This window comes from Heptranchias perlo, chromosome 20 (genome assembly GCF_035084215.1).
Source record: "Heptranchias perlo isolate sHepPer1 chromosome 20, sHepPer1.hap1, whole genome shotgun sequence".
Taxonomy (NCBI): Eukaryota; Metazoa; Chordata; class Chondrichthyes; order Hexanchiformes; family Hexanchidae; genus Heptranchias; species Heptranchias perlo.
Genome location: NC_090344.1, coordinates 26,939,495 through 26,957,777, shown reverse-complemented (window position 1 = coordinate 26,957,777; position 18,283 = coordinate 26,939,495). Strand labels below are relative to the sequence as shown.

The following is an 18,283-nucleotide window of genomic DNA, read 5'->3' as shown; positions in this document are numbered from 1 at the left end:
TCCAGTGTTCAAGCGATAAATTTAGAATCAGCTGGTAAGTTCTGCCTTTGTTGCTGAGCAACAGCTCCGGGACAGACGATGCCTGCGATGTGTTGTCAAAGCTTCGGTGGTGTCTTGTTTCCCAGGGATGGGCAGTAATGCGCTGTCTGTAGCGGGAATTGCAGCTTCCCGCCAGCAACGTGTGATTGGAGAGAGCGGGGCCGAAAGAGGGGCTCAATTTTGTTTCTGTCGTGGCCTCAATCAATCCGGGAGCTGGGGAACATCGAACATCGAAAAACTGATGTTTGTTGCCGCGGCCGCAATGTTGTCTATAACTGTGGTTATTAACCGAAGCTGCACTGCAGGAGCCTTTAATGATCTCTCAAAAAACAGGTGAAATAATTCGCAATGTGCAGCTTTGAGAGTGGCTTTCTGCACCGTCAGTGCAGGAAACGTGAGTGTGAAACACTGTCTGTATATGTGTAGTGTTTGAGTTTGTATTGAACTACACAGAGAATGGAAAATATACCTGTTCTGTGAGGTGTGGTATTTTATTCACATTTAACCACAGACTGAATTCTTGCTTTTTTCACACTTATTGAATTTTAGTGCGTAACGTTTTCAAAATGTTTCTGCCCGGTTTCGAACCGGAGACCTTTCGCGTGTTAGGCGAACGTGATAACCACTACACTACAGAAACGCTGTTACACACGATTTTATAGGAAACCCTCAGAAGATAGCTGCCGTCTGCAAATGCTCTCAGTGTGGGAGACGGGTCCCTTTCCCGTTCAGGGGATTAACTTCTACAAAATAGTTTACTGTATTAATTTCGCAATACTCATTAAACTCTGAAAAAAGACGAATAGTTGTTCAAATCGCCATTAATCAACTAATAACTTTTTGTTTCAGGCTGACGGAAATCCTAACTTTTTTTTATGTATTCATTCACCAGGCAGAATACAGAAAGTTCAGAGGCGATGTGAAAGAGGAAATAAGAGGGTCAAAGAGAGAGTATAAGAATAGACTGGAGGCCAACATAAAAGGGAATCCAAAAGTCTTCCACAGGCATGTAAACATTAAACGGGTCGTAAGAGCCCTACTCTGATTAGTGACCATAAAGGAGATCTACTCATGGAGGCAGAGTGGGTGGCTCAGGGACTAAATGAATACTTTGCATTTGTCTTTACCAAAGATGAAGATGCTGCCAGAGTCTCAGTATAGGAAGATATAGTTGAGATACCAGATGGGCGAAACATTGATAAAAAAGAGGTACTTGAAAGGCTATCTGCACTTAAAGTAGATAAGTCACCCGATCCGGATGGGATGCATCTTAGGTTGCTGATATAAGTAAGAGGGGAAATTGCAGAGGTACTGGCCATAATCATCCAAATATCCAAAGATACAGCAGTGGTGCAGAGGAGCGGAGAATTGCAAATGTTACACCCTTGTTCAAGAAAGAGTGCAAGGGTGAACCCAGCAACAAGAGGCCAGTCAGGTAACCTCAGTGTTGGGGAAACTTTTAGAAACGATAATCCGGGACAGAATTCACAATCACTTGGACGAGTGTGGATTGATTAGGGAAAGCCGGCACGGGTTAGTTAAAGGCAAAACGAGTTTAACTAACCTGATGGAATATTTTGATGAGATAACAGAGAGGGTAGATGAAGGCAATGCAGTTGATACGGTGTATATGGACTTTAAAAAGGCATTTAATAAAGTGCCCCACTGTAGGCTTATCAGTAAGATTGCGGCCCATGGATAAAGGGGACAATAGAAACATGGATACAGAATTGGCTAAGGGACAGGAAACAGAAAGTAGTGGTGAGCGGTTGTTTTGTGGACTGGAGGGAGGTGTACAGTATTGTTCCCCAGGGGTTAGTGATGGGATCACTGCTTTTCTTCATATATATTAATGACTTGGACTTGGGTGCACTGGGCACAACTTCAAAATTTGCAGATGACACAAAATTTGGAATGGCGGTAAACACTGTGAAGGATAGTGATTCACCTCCAGAGGTGATAGACAGACTGGCTGCATGGCGGACACACGGCAGATGAAATTTAACGCAGAAACATGCATAGTGATACATTTCGGTAGGAAGAACGAGGAGAGGCAATATAAACTAGAGGGCACAAATCTAAAAGGGGCACAGGTTCAGAGAGTTCTGGGGTTTATGTGCACAAATCTTTGAAGGTGGCAGAGCAGGTTGAGAAAGCCGTTAAAAATCATACGGGATCCTGGGCTTTATAAATAGAGGCATAGAGTAAAAAAGCATGGACGTTATGATGAACCTTTATCAAACACTGGTTTGGCCACAACTGGAGTATTGTGCCCAGTTCTGTGCACCGCACGTTAGGAAAAATGTGAAGGCCTTCGAGAGGGTGCAGAAGAGATTTACTGGAATGATTCCAGGGATGAGAGACTTTAGTTACTTGGATAGACTGGAGAAGTTGCGTTGTTCTCCTTGGAACAGAGACGGTTGCGAGGAGAATTAATCAAGGTATTCAAAATGATGATGGGTCTAGACAGAATAGATGGAGAGAAACTGTTCTCATTGGCAGAAGGGACAAGAAACAGAGGACATAGATTTCAGGTGACTGGCAAAAGAACCAAAGGTGAAATGAGGAAAAACTTCTTTACACAGCGAATGGTTAGGACCTGGAATGCACTGCCCGAGGGGGTGGTGGAGGCAGATTCAATCATGGCCTTCAAAGAGGAACGAGATAATTACTTGAAAGGAAAAGAATTGCACGGCTTCGGGGAAACGGTGGGGGAGTGGGACGAGCTGGATTGCTGTGAAATAGAGCCGAATGGCCTCCTTCCGTGCTGCAACCTTTCTCCGAAATCTATGATTTCATGGGAAGTGACCGTCGCTGGCAATGCCAGCATTTATTGTGTATCCCTAATTGGCCTTGAGAAGGTGGCGGTGAGCCGTCTTCATGAACCGCTGAAGTCCGTGTGCTGAAGGTTCTCACACAGTGCTGTTCGGCAGGGAGTTCTAGGATTTTGACCCAGCGTCACGTGAGCATGGTGTGTGACTTGGAGGGGAACGTGCAGGTGGTGTTGTTCCCATGTGCCTGCTGCTCTTGTCCTTCTAGCTGGTCGAGGTCGCGGGTTTGGGTGGTGCTGTCGAAGAAGCCTTGGCGAATTGCATGGCTACAGTGCATCTTGTAGATGGTACACACTGCAGCCACGGTGCGCTGGAGGGAGTGAATGTTAAAGATGGTGGATGGGGTGCCAATTAATCGGGCTGCTTTGTCCTGGATGGTGCCTAGCTTCTTGATTGTTGTTGAAGATGCGTTCGTCCAGGCATGTGGAGGGTATTCCATCACACTCCTGACTTGTGCCTTGTAGATGGTAGAAAGATTTTGGAGAGTCATGAGCTGAGTCACTCGCCGTAGAATGCCCAGCCTCTGACCTGCTATTGTAGCCACAGTATTTAAGTTTTTTAATATATATTCGTTCATGGGATGTGGGCGTCGCTGGCGAGGCCAGCATTTGTTGCCCATCCCTAATCACCCTCGAGAAGGTGGTGGTGAGCCGCTTTCTTGAACCGCTGCAGTCCGTGTGGTGAAGGTTCTCCCACACTGCTGTTAGGTAGGGAGTTCCATTATTTTCACCCAGCAGTGATGAAGGAACGGCGATATATTTCGAGGTCGGGATGGTGTGTGACTTGGAGAGGAACGTGCAGGTGGTATTGTTCCCATGTGCCTGCTGCTCTTGTCATTCTTGGTGGAAAAGGTCGTAGGTTTGGGAGGTGCTGTCGAAGAAGCCTTGGCGAATTGCTGCAGTGCATCCCAAAGATGGTACACACTGCAGCCACTGTGGGTCGGTGGTGAAGGGAGTGAATGTTTAGGGTGGTGGATGGGTGCCAATCAAGCGGGCGGCTTTGTCCTGGATCGTGTCGAGCTTCTTGAGTGTTGTTGGAGCTCCACTCATGCAGGCCAGTGGACAGTATTCCATCACACTCCTGACTTGTGCCTTGTATATGGGGAAAGGCTTTGGGAGTCAGGAGGTGAGTCGCTCGCCGCAGAATACTCAGCCTCTGACCTGCTCTTGTAGCCGCACTATTTATATGGATGGTCCAGTTAAGTTTCAGATCAATGGTGAACCCAGGATGTTGATGATGGGGGATTCGGCGATGGTAATGCCGTTTCATGTCAAGGGGAGGTGGTTCGATTCTCGCTTGTTGGAGATGGTCATTGCCTGGCACTTGTCTGGCGCCAATGTTACTTGGCACTTATCAGCCTAAGCCTGGATGTTGTCGAGGTCTTGCTGAATGCGGGCTCGGACTGCTTCATTATTTGAGGGATTGCGAATGGAACTGAACACTGTGCAATCATCAGCGAACGTCACCATTTCTGACCTTATGATGGAGGGAGGGTCATTGATGAAGCAGCTGAAGATGGTTGGGCCTAGGACACTGTCCTGAAGAACTCCTGCAGCAATGTCTTGGGGCTGAGATGATTGGCCTCCAACAACCACTACCATCCTCCTTTGTGCTAGGTATAAATCCAGCCACTCGAGAGTTTTCCCCTGATTCCCATTGACTTCAATTTTACTAGCGTTCCTTGGTGCCACACTCGGTCAAATGCTGCCTTGATATCAAGGGTCTGTAACTCTCACCTCACCTCTGGAATTCAGCTCTTTTGTCCATGTTTGGAACAAGGCTGTAATGAGTTCTGGAGCTGAGTGGTCCTGGCGGAACCCAAACGAGCATCGGTGAACAGTTTATTGGTGAGTAAGTGCCGCTTGATAGCATTGTCGACGACACCTTCCAACACTTTGCTGATGATCGAGAGTAGACTAATGGGGCGGTAATCGGCCGGATTGGATTTGTCCTGCTTTTTTGGACAGGACATACCTGGGCAATTTTCCACATTGTCGGGTAGATGCCAGTCTTGTAGCTGTGCTGGAACAGCTTGTCGAGAGGGGCGGCTCGTTATGGAGCACAAGACTTCAGCACGTCACCGGGATGTTGTCCGGGCCCATCGCCTTTGCTGCATCCAGTGCACTCCAGCCGTTCCTTGATATCACGTGGAGTGAATCGAGTTGGCTGAAGATTGGCTTCTGTGATTTTGGGGATATCGGAAGGAGGCCCAGATGTATCATCAACACGGCACTTCTGGCCGAAGATGGTTGCAACCGCTTCAGCCTTGTCTTTTGCACTCACGTGCTGGGCTCTGCCATCATTGAGGATCGGGAGGTTTACAGGGCCTGCTCCTCCCATGACTTGTTTAATTATCCACCACCATTCACGACTGGATGTGGCAGGATTGCAGAGCTTTGATCTGATCCGTTGGTTGTGGAATCGCTTAGCTCTGTCTATAGCATGTTCCTTCCGCTGTTTAGCATGCATGTAGTCCTGAGTTGTCGCTTCACCAGGTTCACACCTCATTATTTGGACGCCTGGTGTTGCTCCTGGCATGCTCTTCTACACTCCTCATTGAACCAGGGTTGATCCACTGGCTTGTTGGTAATGGTAGAGTGAGGGATATGCTGATCCATGAGATAACAGATTGTGCTGCTGCTGATGGCCCACAGCAACTCATGGATGCCCAGTTTTGAGCTGCTCGATCTGTTCTGCATCTTCCCCATTCAGCACAATGGTAGTGTCACACAACACGTTGGATGGTATCCTCAGTGCGAAGACGGGACTTCGTCTCCATGAGGACTGTGCAGTGGTGTCATGGAACAGATGCATTTGCGAAAGGTAGATTGGTGAGGACGAGGTCAAGTCAGTTTATCCCTCGTGTTGGTTCGCTCAACACCTAATGCAGGCCCAGTCTCGCAGCTATATCCTTCAGGACTCGACCAGCTCGGTCAGTGGTGGACATTGAAGTCTCCCACCCAGAGTACATTCTGTGCCCTTGCTGCCCTCAGTGCTTCCTCCAAGTGGTGCTCAACATGGAGGAAGACTGATTCATCAGCTGAGGGAGGACGGTAGCTGGTAATCAGCAGGAGGTTTCCTTGCCCATGTTTGACCTTATGCCATGAGTTTTCATGGGGTCCAGATTCAATGTTGATGACCACCCAGGGCCACTCCCTCCTGACTGTATATCACTGTACCGCCACCTCTGGTCGGATCTGTCCTGCCGGTGGGACAGGACATCCCCAGGGATGGTGATGGAAGAGTCTGGGACGTTGGCTGAAAAGCATGATTCTGTGAGCATGGCTATGTCAGGCTGTTGCTTAACTCGTCTGTGGGACAGCTCCCCCAATTTTGGCACAAGTCTCCAGATGTTCGTGAGGAGGACTTTGCGGGGTCAACTGGGCTTGTTTTGACCTTTGTCGTGTCCCGTGCCGAGTGGTCCGTCCGGTTTTATTCTTCTTTTGACTTTTTTTTAAGCGAGATTTACACAGCTGAGTTGCTTGCTAGGCCATTTCAGAGGGCAATTAAGAATCAATCACATTGCTGTGGGTCTGGAGTCACATTTCGGCCAGACCGGGTAAGGACGGCAGGTTTCCTTCTTTGAAGGATATTCGTGAACCAGATGTGTTTTCACGACAATCCGGTAGTTTCATGGCAACCCATGACTGATACCAGTATTTTAATTCCAGATTTTATTTAATTAATTGAAATTAAATTCCTCAGCTGCCGTGGCGGGATTTGAACTTATGACTTGGAGATTATTCAGCCAGGACTGTGAGATTACGATTTCAGTAACATAACCACTCTGCTACCGTACCGTATCTGGACAACAACATATTGATTTCACTCTGTTTATTAATTAGTATTAAAAAACCCGCATTCCCACCGGTCACACGGAGATGGGGCCTATTTTTAATGAACTATTAAAGGTGACGTTGGGTCGAAAGAATAAAGGTGACTAAAAAAGCAAAAAAAAACCCAAATAATGCGATTTGGTTCCAGTTTGGTTGTGATGAAGAAATAAAGTTGTCGTTGGACCCAGTCTCACCTTTATTCTGCCATTAAAAACAGGCCCATCCGTGTGAGCCGTGCGAATGCGGGTTGATGTTCGGGAGCCCGTGGGCCACGGACTCTGCCTCAGGCTGATTGGGACATTCCGTTACTGCGGGTTGAACAGCGCTGCTATAAAAAGGGGGAGTCGGCTTTCCATTATTACTTACTTAGGAGAGTTCGCTTGTTATAATGGAGGAGTTGGGGATTCTTGTTTTGTTATTTGTTGTAATCTGTTCAGCTCAGCCGCCCTCTCTTCTTTTCCCCGCCGATAAATGTTGGTTGTCTCCTAAAAACCGCAAAGACTGCGGATTTCCGGGAATTGAAGCCAGTGAGTGTGTGCAGAGAGGCTGCTGCTTCGATGCGGGGAATCTGGATGCGCCGCCGTGTTTCTATTCACTGAACAATCTGCCAGGTGGGTGTATTCTTGGTCTGTTTATATTCTGGGCCAGGACTTTCCAGGGTCACCCGCCACCAAACTGCACGCGGTTTCCCTGGACAGTTTCATCTCTTTCCTTCCTGTCCTACAACGCCAGTTGGCGATTCAAACTTTTCCAGTCCGGAGAGTGGAACCGCTGGTGGGATTGAGCTTCCAATCCCGCAGAGTACATTTGATGGTGGGATTGGGGGTGCTGTTAATCAGACACAGAAAGGGTAATAGTTAATCGCCCTTTGACCTAATATCTGCAGTTCGAATCATTCTACTGTTGTTCGGTGACTTGGGAGTCACACAGAGGAAGAGCAGAATGAACGAGGCCCGGCCCCTGCTGCCACTGACCATTTGGATTTGATATTTAATTTCGATCGGAGATACAAGCAATTTAAATCCAACCATCGTGGTGATGAGCTCTGGTTGGTCCACTGGTCTTCATTAGACAGATAATGGGACGGGATAGAAACTGAAACATGGATGGGGTTTGTCCCCCCTCCCGATAACGGTTCCCTTGACCCTCCCCGTGGGGCAACTAACCGCCTTTCATTGCCTCTCTTGCAGTCTGCACCAAGTATGGGCGGGTCCTGATCGCCATCTCCAAGGATTTGACTCTGCCTCCTGTAAACCTAACAACCCTCCATCTGAAGAATGGAGACGGAGCTGAGTGCAATCCGATCGTGGCCTCTGCAGACACTGTGCTCTTTCAGTTCGCAGTCACTGAATGTGGTGCTACTCAGCGGGTCGGTATTGCGGGCTGGGAGTCCCATCAATTGCTCAGTTCGGGACTGATGGTCTTTTCTCTTGTAGCTGGACGGGGTGAACATTCTGTATGAAACGGATGTGTTGGGTGAGTTTGAGATCTTGGATGGCGCTTTGGGATCGGTGACCCGGGACAGCCCTTTCAGGTGAGAATAGGAGCACATTCAGCGGGCAGAGACAGTGAGGAGCTGAATTCTCCAGCCGTGTCCGTTCTCTTGCAGGCTCCATGTCCAGTGCAGTTACAAGGGAAGCCAGGAGTCTGATCTGCAGGTGAAGCCCAGAGTTTACACCCTTTCTCCACCACTGCCTGCCACTGAGGCCGGGATCCTGCTTCTGGAGCTGAGAATAGCGAGAGGCAACGAGTGCTCGCTGATGGCTAGTGTCCAACTTCAGGCTCTCTCCAAATAGTGCCCACCCGTCATCTTTCTCTTTTCAGATGGTGGTTACCGGAGCTGGTATGTGGCCAGTGACTACCCGATCCTGAGTGTGCTCCGGGAGCCCGTGTTTGTGGAGGTTCGTGTTCTGAACCGGAACGATCCGTCCCTTGTGCTGGTGCTCAATGACTGCTGGGCGACCCCCACCGCCGAGCCGTATTCGGGGCTCCGATGGGACCTCCTGGTGGACAGGTAAGGGAGCGAGTGAGGGGGCTTGAGGCCGTGTGGGGATTGGAGAGCGTGCGACATCGGCGGGGATTAATACAGAACTCGTTACTGGAGTCCGAGTTAATGACGGGGGGAAATAATCCTTCGAAGTTGATATTGTGTTCCAGACGCTGGTATAATAGGTTTGATGTAAATCTATAACCGTGTGACTCCCTCTCTGTTCCAGGTGCCCCTTTGCTGGTGATAACTACAAAAGCCGCCTCCTCCCGGTAACCGCTGCTTCCCATTTGCTGTTCCCAACTCACCATAATCGTTTTGTAGTCAGCACATTCGCTTTCTGGGACCGAGTTTTGGGCCGGGCTCTGACCGGGGAGGTGAGTTTCCTTCAGTGCTTCTTTCCCGGTCACTTGGTGTCACTTGTTCCCTGGCTCTTAATAAGTGAGTAGGCCCCCTGTTGGTCGGTTGACTAGAAGCATTAATCTCCTGACTGGTAACTGTGTGACTGACTGTACCGCACTGTCCCTTTGCAGGTTTATTTCCATTGCAGTGCTGAGGTTTGCTACCCTTCCACCCGAGAGAACTGCACTGCTCCCTGCAGCTCCAGTAAGTACCTGTGATCTGACCAGAAATTAATTCCTGATGGGGAGGGGTGGGTGTGGGACATCTGGACACGGGGATCCCTCAGCAAGAGGCCGAACACTGGGAACAGGAGGAGTGTCCTGAATCTGGCGGTTCTGGGAACTTGCCCAGTTGCATTCGGTGCAGGTTTCCATTTAGAATGTCAATGTAGGGCAGCGGGTCTGAGCGCATCTTGCACCAGGTCAGTAATTGTGAAGGATGCTCTGATCCTTGAGCTGGGATGAATGAAGTATTTTTGGCTCTTGCTACTTGCCCGGATGCTGAGCTGCCCTACTTGCCGACCGCTGAAGAGCAGAATCCTCCCATTGTTGGCACGGGTGTGTTCCGCATCCGGTTCGGAACAGTCCACCCTTTGCATTGGAGAACGTTTAACCAGCATCTAATTGTCCTCTTTCTGACACTGGGAATTCAGGGTGCAACTGAAAGGATGTCCCGGGGCCGGACACCTGGCCAATTGCGGGTCAAAGTAATGCATCAAACAGTGTCTCCTTCACCAGGAGACCAGACTGGCCATTGTAGCGGCAGCAATTGCAAACTCTGCTCAGTTGGTGCGTCCTTCTGAGAATCGGTTTGGTGAGAACCAGATGCAATTATAGCCGGAATTCTAAACTCTGTCCGGTACCCAGGGCCCTGATGGTTTTTTGCATGAGGCCATCTGATTCAGGATTTGCAGACAACTGAAGATTTAATTATTCACCATCAACTCTTGTCTCTTGTTCTCCTTCGCCCCCAGAGAGGCGAAGAAGCGCCGATAACCGGTCTGGGGCCTTGGTGACCGCTGATGGACCCATCCTTTTCCTGGAAGGTGAGGAGAGATTGGCTGCTCGGCTCCACCAGGATGAGAAAGGTAAACAGGGAGCTTCCACCTGTGTCTCGTGATGGAGTAACTGGTGCCCATCTAACCCTGGCTTCTCCCCACAGATGCTGCTGTTGATTCCCCCTCGCTTGTTCCTGGATTAGCGGTTGGGGTAGCGCTGCTCTCCGTGGCCCTGTTGGTCGGGACTGTTGCTTTGTGGAAAATGGAGCAGGGCCGCAGGGTGGGCTCCGAGTGCAGCTCCATGGAACTGTAGATGTGTCTGTTGGATAATAAACTCCTGTTATAGACCTTTGCTGGTCTCATTATCTTTCAAATGCTCGCTGGATTGTACTGTTTGCAGTGAGTTAATTTGGTATCTGGTTTGAGAATTGTTTTTGCAGCAAACAATCCGCCCCCCCCCCCCCCCACCCAACGATTCGCATTGAGATCCAGGGCAAAGCTGTGGTGGGTTTGTAGCAAAATGGTGTCGGTCAGGAATGACTGGTTCATTTGCCTCGAACACTGGTCCTGGGCACATGTCGCCGGAATTGGCTCTTCCCTGACTGCATCGATTGACCAATTTGCCAAGCCTGGCGAGTGTTGGGCTCTCCTCGCATGACCACTGGCTGCTGGTTTCTCCGGCTATCGGAACAGGAGAATAGACCAGATGAATGTGTGGCTGCAGGGATGGTGTCGGAGGGAGGGATTTAAATTCATGGGACATTGGGACCGTTCTGCAGAAGGTGGGACCTGTACAAGTGGGATGGGTTACACCGGAGCCGGACCAGGACCGATGTCCTCGCAGGGGAGTTTGTTCGTGCTGTTGGGGAAGGTTTAAACTGGAATGGCAGGGGGATGGGAACCTGAGCAGGGAGACAGGAGGGGAAAACAAGGATAGAAACAAGACAAAGGGAGGAAGCAATAGTGGCAGGCGGAGAAAACCAGAGCAAAAAAACAAATAGGGCCATAGTGCAAAAAAAATACTAGATAACTAGCAATCTTCAAGACCAGTCTGAAGGCATTGTCTTAATGTGTGGAGCATTTGCAATAAGGTCGATGAATTAACAGCACAGAGGTTAATGGGTATGAAAAAGTTACGATTTGGGAGACATGGCTGCAGGGTGACCAAGGATAGGAACTGAACATCCAGGGGTAGTCAATATTTAGGAAGGACAGGCAAAAAGTGAAATGATGTGAGGTAGCGTTGTTAGTAAAGGAGGAAATCAACGCAATAGTGAGGAAGGATATTGGCTCAGAAAATCACGATATGGAATCTGTATGGGTGGAGCTAAAATACCAAGGGGCAGAAAACGGTGGGGGTTGTCTATTACCCCCCAAACAGTAGTGATGTAGGAGAGGGCATTAAACAGGAAATAGGAGACGCATGTAAGAAGGGTACAACTGTAATCACGCTGACTTAATTTAACATGTAGTTTGGTCAAACCAAATTAGCAATAATACTGTGGGGAAGGAATTCCTGGAGTGCACATGATTGATTTCTAGACCAATACTTTGAGGAACCGACTAGAGAACAGGCGATCCTAGATTGGGTATTGTGCGATGAGAAAGGATTGATTAACAATCTTTTGCGGGCTCCCTTAGAGAAGAGCGACCATAACATGATAGAATTCCTTATTTCAGATGGAGACTGAAGTAGTTGAATCCGAAACTGGGGTCCTGAATCTAAATGAAGGAAATTATGAAAGTGTGAGTTGGCTAGGATGGATTGGGGAACTTCACAAAGGGATGACGGTGGATAGGCAATGGCTAATATTTAAAGAACGTGTGCAGGAATTACAACAATTATTGATTCCTGTCTGGCACAAAAATAAAACAGCAATGGTGGCTTACAAAAGAAATTAGGGATAGTATTTATCCAAAGAGGAGACATATAAAATTGCTAGAAAAAGCAACAAGCCTGAGGATTGGAAGCAGTTTAAAATTCAGCAAAGGAGGACAGAGATTGACTAAGAGGGAAAAATTAGAGTATGAGAGTAAACAAGCAGGAACATAAAAACTGACTGTAAAAGTTTCTCTAAATGTCAAGAGAAAAAGATTAGTGAAGACAATTAAGAACATACTTTGGTTCTGTTCTCAAAGTAGGACACAAACAACCTTCCAGAAATGTCAGGAACCAAGTTTCTACTGAAGGAAACCAGTATTACTTTTAAAGAAAAAATTCTTGGGAAATTAATGGAGTTAAAGGTTGACAAATCCCCAGGGCCTGATAATCTACATCAGAGTACCAAACGAAGTGGCCCTGGAAAGAATGCCTGCATTGGTGATCATCTTCCAAAATTCTATACTCTGGCACAATTCCTACAGATTGGAGGGTTGCAAATGTAACCGCACTTTTTTTTTTTAAAAAGGAGGGGGAGAAAAAACAGGAATTAAAGACCAGTTAGCCTCACATCAGTAGTGGGGAAAATGCTCGAGTCTATTTTAAAAGATGTGATAACAGAACAATTAGAAGGCATTAATGGGATTTGATAAAGTCAGCATAGGTTTATGACAGGGAAATCATGCTTAACAAATCTACTGGAGTTTTTTGAGGATATAACTAGTAGATTAGATAGGTGAGAACCAGTGGATGTTGTATACATGGATTTTCAGAAGGCCTTTGATATGGTCCCACAGAAGAGGACCGTGTGCAAAATTAAAGCACATGGGATTCGGGGAATGGACTGGCCTGGATTGAGAATTGGTTGACAGACTGGAAAGAGTGGGAATAAACTGGTCTTTTCCCGGGTGGCAGGCAGTGACTAGTGGGGAACGGCAGAAATCATTGCTTGGGACCCCAGCTATTCACAATATATATCAATGATTTGGATGAGGGAACGGAATGTAACATTTCCAAGTTTGCAGACGACGCAAATCTGGGGTGGAATGCGAGCTGTGAGGAGGATGCAAAGAGGGTCCAATGTGATTTCGACAAGTTGGGTGAGTGGGCAAGAACATGGCAGATGCAGTATAACGTGGATAAATGTGAGGTTATCTACTTTTTTTGTCAAAACAGAAAGGCAGTTTATTATCTGAATGGTGATAGATTGGGAAAATGGGGAGGTGCAACGAGACCTAGGTGTCCTTGTACACCAGTCGCTGAAAGCGAGCATTCAGATGCAGCAAGCAGTTAGGAAGGCGAATGGTATGTTGGCGTTCAATGCAAGAGGATTTGAGTACAGGAACAGGGAATGTCTTACTGCAGTTGTACGGGGCCTTGGTGAGACCCCATCTGGAGTATTGTGTGCAGTTTTGGTCTCCTTATCTGAGGAAATATGTCATTGCCATGGAGGGAGTGCAACGAAGGTTTTGCAGACTTGTTCCGAGGATGGCAGGACTGACGTATGAGGAGAGATTGGGTCGACCAGGCCTATATTCGCTCGAGTTTAGAAGAATGAGGGGTGATCTCATCGAAACATATAAAATTCTAACAGGACGAGACAGACTAGATGCAGGGAGGATGTTCCCGGTGGCTGGGGAGTCCAGAACCAGGGGTCACAGTCTCAGGATACGGGGTATGTCATTTAGAACCGAGATGAGGAGAAATGTATTCACTCAGTGGGTGGTGAACCTGTGGAATTCACGACCACAGAAGGCAGTGGAGGCCAAGTCATTAGACTTATTCAATAAGCAGATAGATATATTTCTTAATGCTCAAGGGATATGGGGGAAAAGCGGGAACAGGGTACTGAATTAGACGATCAGCCATGATCATTTTGAATGGCAGAGCAGAATGATCGACTCTTGCTTTTATTTTCTATGAAATTGACAAAGATAAAACAGTCTGAACCCCCAACAGAATGTGTAGCACAGATATTAATGAGGAAGTGAGAAGCGTGCCCGTGAATTGGCTCCGTGGCTTAGTTGCTTAAAGAACTCCGGTCGCAGATTCAACTCCCCGTGGTGCTTTTGTGGAATTTATGATGTTCAGTGAATTTGACCAGCAAAAGCATCGTGCGGTGTTTGTACTTTGTTCGGGGTCCAATACGGAACTGCTCAGAATATCTCTTCAAAATGCCCTTTTATTTTGCAGACAGACCCCTCAGAGAATGTGAGCGTAGCACGTTAATGTAAGGACACGTTCTTGTTTCTGGGGTCGTTGAGGTCGGGGTATAATTCTCGATTCGAGGTCCATATCCCGTAGAATCCCCAATTTAGCCCTTGACTTTTTATCTTTAGTGGCGGTTCAGACTTTTGCAAAGAGGGAAAAGAAATCCCCAAATCACTCCACCTCAATCTCAAACGCTTTCAGAAGAAGTTCATTTCAAACAATCAGGACCTTAAAGGCACCTCAATGACTTCCACTTTCATTGAACGAGCTTTGCTTGCAATTGCATTCGACCTTGAAACCGCTCTGGGCTTTCATCTCACTGAAGCAGAGTCTGGCCGCTTTGCATCGATGAGCATGTCACTGACGAGGTTCGCTTTAACATTGGTCTCTATCAATTTTTAAAATTTCACCAAGCCTCAAGGAAAAGAAACAGAGAATCGACCTGTCCCTGTAAGTGATGAATTGAAGGGATTGGTGCTCCAAGCAGATCTGAAAAGTGCGCAGTGCAGGCGCTCAGGCATTCCAAATCCACCCTCTCGCCACTCGGCGATCTCATTGACTGAGCTTTACACTGGTCTTGTGTCACCGCGCTGAAATCGAACACGTTTCTCTGAACTTCACAGTTGCTGTTTCCGGAGTGAAGACCAGCTCGTTGGTTGAAGCTTGCAGGAGTAAAAATCCAGTCATTTTGGAGAAGTAAACTGACAGTAGACAACTGTTATATTGGTGGCTGCAATCTCATAGTTTCGCTCAGTGAATTGCTGGTTTAGCAGGTGACCTCTTTGTATGTTTCGGTGGTGCTCTCATTTAGCGAGAAAGTTTGATGGTTCGAACCCTTATTTATTTTTTTCTCCAAGGATTCATCGCCTCAAAGTTCCAGGGTTTCAATCTGTGTTTGGTTTGTAAGAAAATGTACCGTGATCATAGCCGGCTGAGCAGTGCTGATATTCCACCACTTAAACTGCGGTCGGAAATCAGGCACATCAATCATATAAAGGAATGGAACATTGGCTTCACGGAAATCACAACTGATAACCCATTTCTTTTAAGCGGGTTTACTTTAAATCAGTTAACGCCTGCTTTAAATGGTAGACTCAGGACTGTCAAACAAACATAGAATAATTACCACAGTCATTTTTAGACTGGACGCCGCACGGTGACTTTGATGTCAGTGACGAGCGACGGGAAAGACCAAAGTGCCGTTTGCCCCTCTCACTGTGGCCGTGAAGGACTGTGTCCAGGCTGAAGTTCTGTTCCCACCGGATGATCCTCCCCCCAGATTGTGCTTTCTGAGCTCCAGTCAGGTGATGCTAAACACTCAGGTGGGAAAGACCAAAATCGACAACAAGGTGTTTAAAACATAGCTGATTTATTTAACATATCCAGAATCTTAAACTCCAGCCCAGTTATAGCGGTTATTAACATCTGCAGAAACAAACCCCAAATGTCAGAATGAATATGGTTCAGTCCTGGATGGGATTAACAGCAGAATCCAACCCCTGCAGTCACTTGTGAACTCGCTGGTGTCTCAGCACGTGTGATGACTGAACGAATCCCTTCACACACATAGAATCATAGAAAGTTACAGAACAGAAGGAAGCCATTTGGCCCATCGTGTCTATGACGGCCGAAAAAGAGCTATCCAACTTAATCGCACTTTCCAACACTTGGTCATAGCCCTGTAGGTTACGGCACTTCAAATGCACATCTCAGTACTTTTTAAATGAGTTGAGGTATTCTGCCTCGACCACCCTTTCAGACAGTGAGTTCCAGACCCCTAACATCCTGTCCGCTTCTGTGTATCCTGTTACTTTTTCACTGCTGTCCGGAAGTCGATGAACAACTCCCACCAAAGTCTTGCATTCTATTCTGTTACTCATTTCCACGCAAAGCCTTTCTACTGCGTGCTCACCTTTACTGATATGTCTTCTTTCTCATGCAGTAATAGTATCCCTCCTCAATATCGCTACTCCAGCGCCTTTTCCAATGTCCCTATCCTTTCTAAACGGCTTATAACTTGAAATATTTATCTCCCAGTAATGCCCAGTTTGGAGCCAGGTCTCAGTGATGAGCACTAAGTCATGCACTATAAGCTCAATTTAAGCTTCTAATTCCCTTATTTTATTTCTTATGCTACGGGCATTAGTGTATAGAACATTTAATTGGGCATTAGAACTTGTCCTACCCTTATGCCCTGATGTTGTGTTTAACATACTTGGTCAATAAGGTTGGTGAGCTGCAGACACAAGTGGTAACATGGGATTATGTTATAGTGTCAATAATGGAGACCTGTCTCAAACAAGCGGAGGAGTGACCACTTACATATTCCTGGCTACAACGTATTCAGGAAAGGGAGGGAAAAAAAGTTGGGGGGGGGGGGGTGGGTGTGGGCCAGGCACTATTGATCAAAAATACTGTTACAGCGGTAGAAAGAGTCGCCATGCTTAAGGGTTCAAAGGCAGAATCTATTTGTTTAGAATTAAGGAACAATTGAGGAGCTATTACGCTGCTGGATGCAGACTATAGGGGGCCAACTAGTGGGAAGGAGATGGAGGAGCAAATTGGCAGCAAATTGCAGAAAGATGCAATAATTTTAGAGCATTGATAAAAGGGAACTTCATTTATCCGAATATAGACTGGGAAAGGGCAGTGCAAATGTCAAAGAGGGCGAGCAATTTCTGAAATGTGTCCAAGAGAACTTTCTTAATCTGTATGTTTTCAGCCCAACGAGGAAGGAAGCAGTGCTGGATTTATTTAGGGGAAAGAAGTGGGGCAAGTGGAGCATGATTCAGTGGGGGAGCATTTGCAGCAGGTTTAGTATAGTTATGGAAAATGCAAGGAAATATCAAGCATGAAAATACTGAACTGGTAAGAGCGAATTTCAGCGAGTTGAAAAGTGATCGGGTCCAGGTGGATTGGAATCAAAGATTGGCAGCTAAAACAGTAAATGAGCAATGGGAGGCTTTGAGTGAGGAGATAGTTCGGGTACAGACTGGACACATTCTTCCTAGGGGAAAGGTTGGGCATGCAAAACAAGAGCTCCCTGGATGACAACAGAATATTTGAGACAGCATTTTGTACATTCTGACTACCAATGTCCGGACAGGTGTGCCCGCGGTTATCAACCACAACCTCGTCACCTCCACGCTGAAACAAAAACGGGCCACATTCTGCTTCAGTGAGATGAAATCCGAGAGCGGTTTCAAGGTCAATTGCAATTGCAAGCAGAATGCATTCAGAGGACGTGAGATTATTGAAATACCGACAAACACCCTGCCAGTTTGAACAGCAGCTCAAGATCAAAAGTCGGGGGGGGGGGGGGGGGGGGGGAAATGAGGGCTTGTCCGGGATTTGAACCCGGGATCTCTCACATATTTCAAACAACAAACCCGAAGCGAGAATCATACCCCTCAACCAACGAGCCTGCTGAGCAAAAACAACAAGCAGTAGTTTCTGAGTATCAGCGGCCACTTTCCCCAAATCTCCTTCAAAGTTCCGTTAATAAAAATGTGTCCGTACATTACTGAAGAATCATAAAGCCAATTTCTTCACTGTTGGGTTTTGTTTAGGGCTCCTGACGCTGATAAAGATGATTGGGGACAGTTGATGAGTTAATGGTTGTAAGGGCGTAGATACTCCGGTGCAACGGTGCAGATACTCCAGTGTGAGGGTGCAGATACTCTGCTGCAAAGGTGCAGATACTCCGATTTAAGGGTGCAGATACTCGGATGTGAGGATTTGTTGCCGCGACTGAAATGCTGCTTAGAACTGTTGTTATTATCCAAGGCAGCGCTGCAGGATCCTTTCATGATCTCTCACAAATCAACTGAAACCGTTCGGAATGTGAATACAATTTTGCGTTTCCAAAATAAAAGGGAGTGACATTCATTGTGGAAACAGTCTGGTGTCGCTCACTGCAGAAATATCGATGTCAGACCTTGTCTGTCAAGAAGAATTCAGATTTCGGCGAAGCCAATCACAGGTGAAATGATGGAAGATCGGCCGCACTCAGCTGGCCATCGAAAGCGGGCATTTGTTTTGCAGTCAAAACAAACATCAGAACCAGGAAATGCGAGACCATGAAGATAAAAGGTTCCCTAC

At 47.1% G+C, this 18,283-nt stretch overlaps 1 protein-coding gene and 1 non-coding gene across 2 annotated transcripts; one reads left to right on the top strand and one right to left on the bottom strand.

The window, feature by feature from the left end:
• Window positions 1-606: 606 nt before the first annotated feature.
• On the bottom strand, window positions 607-679 carry trnav-aac (transfer RNA valine (anticodon AAC)). The gene has a single exon. It is a non-coding gene; the product is annotated as a tRNA-Val (tRNA).
• Window positions 680-2,681: 2,002 nt separating this feature from the next.
• Window positions 2,682-10,431, top strand: LOC137335995 (zona pellucida sperm-binding protein 4-like). The gene is made up of 10 exons (XM_068001496.1): window positions 2,682-2,775; window positions 7,144-7,233; window positions 7,897-8,075; window positions 8,143-8,240; window positions 8,316-8,449; window positions 8,531-8,720; window positions 8,923-9,070; window positions 9,227-9,299; window positions 10,069-10,182; window positions 10,257-10,431. The coding sequence occupies exons 1-10, from the start codon at window positions 2,682-2,684 to the stop codon at window positions 10,403-10,405; spliced, it is 1,269 nt and encodes a 422-aa protein (XP_067857597.1). The 3' UTR covers window positions 10,406-10,431.
• The last annotated feature ends 7,852 nt before the right edge of the window (window positions 10,432-18,283 follow it).

Coding starts and splice junctions, on each gene's coding strand:
- LOC137335995 (XM_068001496.1), top strand. CDS start 2,682: ATGGCCTTCAAAGAGGAACGAGATAATTACTTGAAAGGAAAAGAATTG. Junction 2,776..7,143: donor GTGGGACGAGCTGGATTGCT/GTGAAATAGAGC, acceptor TAATCTGTTCAG/CTCAGCCGCCCTCTCTTCTT. Junction 7,234..7,896: donor ATTTCCGGGAATTGAAGCCA/GTGAGTGTGTGC, acceptor CCTCTCTTGCAG/TCTGCACCAAGTATGGGCGG.